The 6,567-nt window shown below is 40.9% G+C and overlaps 1 protein-coding gene across 1 annotated transcript; it reads right to left on the reverse strand.

The window, feature by feature from the left end:
* Window positions 1-1,469: 1,469 nt before the first annotated feature.
* On the reverse strand, window positions 1,470-5,087 carry LOC136526099 (uncharacterized). Its single transcript, XM_066518870.1, has 5 exons — window positions 4,475-5,087; window positions 3,754-4,301; window positions 2,852-3,027; window positions 1,574-2,449; window positions 1,470-1,491 (listed from the first exon to the last, which is right to left on the reverse strand). The coding sequence occupies exons 1-5, from the start codon at window positions 5,085-5,087 to the stop codon at window positions 1,470-1,472; spliced, it is 2,235 nt and encodes a 744-aa protein (XP_066374967.1).
* Between the last annotated feature and the right edge of the window lie 1,480 nt (window positions 5,088-6,567).

Genomic DNA, 6,567 nt, shown 5'->3' on the forward strand with positions numbered 1-6,567 from the left:
GACGCTTCCATCCACATATAGAACACCATCTAACTCCTTGTATTCTGTCCGTGGTGATGCTTGGAATTCATACCATGTATCAGTCATCTAGCTTCTAGTTGCATTTCCATGCAAAGGTGATGAACCACCATTTTATTCTTGCACACCATAGGCTTCTTGGTTCAAATGTCCAGAGGCTTGAATCCATCTTCATCCCATGCTGGTTCATACACTCCATCATTCCTAAGGACATTGGAACAAGAACTCAAAAGCATAGGCTCATTCAACATAAACTGATTATTAAACATAAGGTTAGCGTTCACCTGAGAATGAATTTCCTTCTCCAATTGTTTAGCTCTACTTCTTATAATTGGACCAGCTATATCAAGTGGAGTTTCATTTGAAGATGAGTGGATGCTAGGAATGTCCTCATTAGCCTCCCCCTCTTGAGAAGGAGTCACCCTCGACTCAGGCTCACCAACAAGTGGAAGCAAGTCTTTGACATTGAATGTTGTACTCACATTGGAATATTCAGGTGGCAGCTCAATTTTATAAGCATTATCATTTATCTTCTGGAGAACCTTGAATGAACCATCACCCCTAGGAGATAACTTAGTCTTGCAATGTTGAGGAAAACGATCCTTGCATAGATGTAACCACACAAGATCTCCCGGCTAGAATGTAACCTTCTTCTTGCCTTTGTTCGCCTGCTTTGCATATTGTGCTGATTTCTTCTCGATATTTTTTTGTCTCATCATGTAGTTTTTTGATAAAGTCTGATCTCTTTGATGCATCCATGTTAACTTGTTCCTACAATGGTAAAGGCAAAAGATCCATGGGAGTATGCGGTTTAAACCCATAAATAATTTCAAATGGACAAAAGTTTGTTGTGGAATGGACTGCCCTATTATAAGCAAATTCAACATGTGGAAGGTAGTCTTCCCACTGCTTCAAATTCTTTTTTAACACAGCACGCAACATGGTGGACAAGGTATGGTTGACAACTTCAGTTTGCCCATCGGTTTGCGGATGACAAGTGGTGGAAAATAACAACTTCGTACCAAGTTTAGCCCATAATGTCTTCCAAAAATAGCTTAGAAATTTTGTATCCTGGTCTAAAACAATAGTCCTTGGTACTCCATGTAAACGAACGATCTCCCTAAAAAACAAATCAGCAACGTGTGAAGCATCGTCGTTCTTATGACATGGAATAAAATGCGCCATTTTAGAGAATCGGTCAACAACAACAAAGATAGAATCCCTCCCCCTCTAAGACCGAGGTAACCCCAAAATAAAATCCATGGATATATCTTCCCAAGGTACATTCGGAACTGGTAATGGAGTATAAAGGCCATGGGGATTAAGGCAGGACTTAGCTTTCAAGCAGATTATGCAGCGTGCAACATATCGCTGGACATCACGTCGCATATGTGGCCAAAAGAAATGATCGGATAACATGTCCAATGTCTTTTTGATGCCAAAATGACCAGCTAAGCCACCAGCATGTGCTTCCTGCAAAAGAACTTGACGAATCGAGCAGGCTGGAATGTATAGTTTGTTAGTCCGAAATAAAAAATCATCATGCACATAATACTTGTCCCAGCCTTTTCCAGCAATGCAATGAGAGAAAGGTTCTTTAAAATCAGAATCAGCAGCATAGAGTGTTTTAATGGATTCCAAACCAAGCACTTTTGTATCTAATTGTGTAACCAAACCACATCTCCGTGGTAAGGCATCAGCAACAATGTTATCTTTTCCACGCTTATGTTTTACAACATAGGGAAATGTTTCAATGAACTCAATCCATTTAGCATGTCTACGGTTCAGTTTGCCTTGACTTTTTAGATATTTCAAAGCTTCATGATCAGAATGGATGACAAATTCTTTAGGTAACAAATAATGTTGCCAAACTTCCAAAACTCGAACTAAGGCATAAAGCTCTTTATCATAGACAGAATAATTCAGATGTGGACCATTCAACTTTTTAGAAAAGTAGGCAACATGTTTACCTTCTTGAAGTAGTACACCTCCTATGCCAATACCACTTGCATCACATTCGATCTCAAATGTCTTACCAAAATCAGGAAGTTGTAGCAGCGGTGCTTCACAAAGCTTTGTTTTTAGCTTATTGAAGGCTTGGTCTTGTTCATCACCCCACTTGAATGGAACATCCTTCTTTGTCAAATTGTTGAGGGGTGCAGCGATGGTGCTGAAATCTTTAACAAAATGCCTATAAAAACTTGCAAGACCATGAAAACTTTGAACTTGACTCACATTTGTAGGTGTAGGCCAATCCTTTATTGCTTTAATCTTTTCTTCATCAACTTGAATTCCATCTGCAGAAACAACAAATCCAAGAAAAATAACACGGTCTGTGCAAAATGTGCATTTAGCAATGTTTCCATACAATTTGTCAACTCTCAAAACAGCAAGAACTTGACGAATATGATCAAGGTGTTCATCAAATGATCTGCTATAGATTAGGATATCATCAAAATAAACAACAACAAATTTGCCAATGAAAGCTCTTAACACATGATTCATCAAATGCATACAAGTTGAAGGAGCATTTGTCAAACCAAAGGGCATCACAAGCCATTCATAGAGACCAAATTTTAGTTTTAAATGTTGTTTTCCATTCATCACCTATTTTCATTCGAATTTGATGATAACCACTACGTAAATCAATCTTGGTGAAAATAGTTGAACCACTCAGCTCATCTAACATGTCATCAGCATTGGAATAGGGTGATGATATCGAACAGTTATAGCATTGATAGCATGACAATCAACACACATACGCCAAGAACCATCTTTCTTTGGAACTAACAAAACAGGAACAACACATGGTGATAAGGATTCACGAACATACCCTTTGTCCAAAAGCTCTTTTACATGTTGCTGAATTTCCTTTGTTTCTTCGAGGTTTGTGCGGTATGCTGGACGGTTGGGAAGAGAAGCACCAGGGACCAAGTCAATTTGATGCTCAATGCCGTGAAGTGGGGGAAGTCTAGCTGGTAGCTCATCAGGAAAAACATCCTCAAAGTCCTGTAACAAATCAAGAACAACACTAGGCAGCGAGCAAGGTAAATCGTTAGTGGAAAGTAAAACCTCCTTGTACAACAGTACAAAGAATGGGGCTGTAGTGTTTGTCACATCTCTCAAATCACTCCTGCTCACAAATAAGCACTCAGTTTGGTGTGGCTGTTTTAAAGTGGAATGAGGCTTTATGTGGCTGGATGCTTTAGAACTATCTTCCTTACTAGTGTTGTGGGTCTCACTCAGTTTTCTTTTTTTAGATTCCTCTCTTTTCATGCGAGCCACATCTGAAACATGTATCTCCTCTGGAGATAATGGAACAAGAACCACCTTCTTGTCATTGGCAATGAAAGTGTATTTGTTAGACCGTCCAAAATGCACCGAATCCACATCAAATTGCTAGGGCCGACCAAGCAGCCAATGGCATGCTTGCATGGGGACAATATCACAATCAACCTCTCCATGATAATCACCAATGGAAAATGACAAACGAATCATGGCTGAAACCTTAACTGTCCCAGAATTATTCAACCATTGCATATGGTATGGATGTGGATGGCGACGTGGCTGCAAACCAAGCTTCTCAACAAGCAAAGCACTAACAATATTATTGCAGCTCCCACCATCTATGATGAAATGGCACACTTGTCCTTTCACTTTGCATCGGGACTAAAACAAATTATGGCATTGTCCTTGTTCAGCAGCAACAAACTGAGTGGAAAGAACTCTCCTAACCACCAAAGAAGGAGATGGTGTATTCATTGTAGAAGGCTCCAAATCAGGAAAATCAGCAAGCAACTCATCAAAATCAGCACTAGTAATCTCGTCAGAAGATGGAGAAATAATATCTTGTAGCATGTTATTGTGAGCAAAAGTTGGAATAGGTTGAATGGCTAAACAATTCAGACCTAGCTCAAATGTACCATCCTCAGCTGAATACTCACAAGTATCAAGATTTAGGTCTGCAAATACATTGTTAAACTCTTCATCCTCTTCACTTTGAGAATCATAAGAACCATCAGCAAGTGCAATAATTGTATGCCAATTGGGACATTCAGCTTGCTTATGTCCATGACCATCACACATAAAACACTCAATCTTGCTTGTCTTCCGTTGGGCTGCTGTAACAGAGGAGCTGGACTGATTGGAATTTACAGCTTTGCCTCTTGAATCAAAATGTTTGGCAGACGTTGAAATTGAACGAGAAGTTGCACGAGATGAAGGTGTGTGCACCTCTAATCCGTGCTGCTGTGAATGGCGCCATGGAGTAGAACTATGAGGAGCTGAAAATGAAGCACGGTTCTTATAAGATTCAGCAAGCTGCCGTTCTGCCCTTTTGCAAAACGTAGCAATTCATCCATAGTGTTGTAATTAGTCATGTCCACCTTGTCTGCGATTGGTTTATTAAGACCAACCAGAAATCGAGCCATCGTTGATTCCTCATCTTCAGTGATACCAGTACGAAGTAGACACATTTCCATTTCTTGAAAATATTCATCCACACTACGATCACCTTGGACAAGACGTTTCAGCCTCAAATGTAGCTCACGAGAATAATGGGCAGGAACAAATCTCCACCTCATTTCTCGTTTCATGTCATCCCAAGTAATACGATCATGTCCAACACGGCAGAAATCAGCACACACTTGATTCCACCAAGTGATTGCATAACCTGTGAACTCAATTGCAGCAAGCTTTGCTTTCTTGATAGGAGGGTAAGTATAGAAATCAAAGATCTGATCAACCTTGGTCTCCCACTCAAAATAATCATTAGCACTTTCCTTTCCGTTAAATTTTGGAATAGACACTTTCACTTTGCTTAAACCATCATCATCACGACGATGATGGCGGTCACGATAACCATGATGGACACCATGCCGATGATCATCCATGTCGGACAACATGTCATCATCACCATCATAATCTCTACCTCCAACTAGAACGCGCCGAGCACAACCAAAACCATGGCCAAACCCACCACGTCCATGTCCATGACCTGCCGCACGACGTGGTGCCTCGTTATCCTCATTGTCATCATCCTCATTTGATGGTGGTTCTCTATGAGGCATGTTCAATTGGAGAGTTTGTAGTGTTGCATCAAATCATTCATTTGTGTACGCAGCTCCTGGAATTCCTCCACCGAAACAGCGGCACCATCTCCACGTCCTGCCATATTAGTAGAGGTGGGGAAAATAGGACAATATATATGTGGAATATATGTGGAATCACTCCCTCACCAGTTGCTGAACAAGTTCTTTCTCTTCCTAGACAGGGCAAGAACCGGGGCTGCAATCTGTAGTGGAAGAGTGAAGAGACTACGATGCAATAGCTCACGGTGCTTTTAAGTGGAGCTTGGTGGGGTAATATGTAAATGGAATGCGCTGAAATGTAGTAATGCAAAACCGAATAATAATCCAAGAACTCAAGTCTAAGTTGCTGAATATAAAGGAAAAGATGCTCAAAGAAAGGAACAAGATGTAGGAAGTGGATAGATGAACACAATTGCACCAACCGAAACTTGTTGCTGCCCAAACCCCTTTGTGGTGTGTTGAACACAATTCTCTTTTATTTCTTTTCTTTCCCTTTTTTTTGAACAAGAACTCATTGTTTTCAGTCCTTCTTTTGACCCATATACATCTTTTCTTTTAACCTTTGTGACAAATGCAGCACAACTTTCAACTAAAGGGGCACATAAGGATCAACTAAGATGGATGGCGCAGCACAAAAACAAGAAACTCGGGTGGGGAATTTGTGGCGGGTAGAAAACAAGGGTGGAACGGGTGGGTTTTTTTTTGATTTATATATATGCAGCAAGCAATGACGATCAGAACAAGGGTGGGATGGGTGGCTACATGCAGCAAGCAATTTGATGATTAGAACAATGATAACAACTAGAATGATGTGGAAAAGAAAAATTCAGCAACTAGACAAATCTTAAAGGATTAAAACTCGATAAAGCAAACTACAAAATCAGTAGCACGTATGAATTTGGGCTGTAGGTTTTCTTTTTTTGGCTATTAGTGGACAGTAGGTATATAAACTCTATCCTACCAAAAACAAAAACAATCCTAACGAGTAAACGGAGGCTCTGGTACCAAATGATGCGCACACGCCTATGCAACGCGTGTAGCAAGTTGTGTGGCCCGATCTTCTCGTAGGATCCGCAAACTTGATAACTTGTCACTGCGTGACCAGGTGAAGAGGCAGTGCACCGCAAGGCTGTCCACGCGACGAACTACAAGACAATCACCCTTCCATGTACCGACGAAACAGCCCACGCAATCACACCCCATAGACGTGAAGGCACGAACTGGGTGAACCACAGTTCGGCGTTCTACAACTCCCTCAGGAATTGAAAGAACAACTGTTGCAAGCCTCTCAAGACTCACGCATAAACAAAACTCCACGAGTTTGTGTATTCTGAATTCAGTCAATCAAGATCTAACCTTTCATTGTCTAGTACAAGATATATATAGAGATAGGGACGTTCAGCTTGGAGTAAATGGCAGCATGCGTATGCACCAGTGGATTTCGTGGCTGGTTCGCGCG

This window comes from Miscanthus floridulus, chromosome 19 (genome assembly GCF_019320115.1).
Source record: "Miscanthus floridulus cultivar M001 chromosome 19, ASM1932011v1, whole genome shotgun sequence".
NCBI classification, from domain to species: Eukaryota; Viridiplantae; Streptophyta; class Magnoliopsida; order Poales; family Poaceae; genus Miscanthus; species Miscanthus floridulus.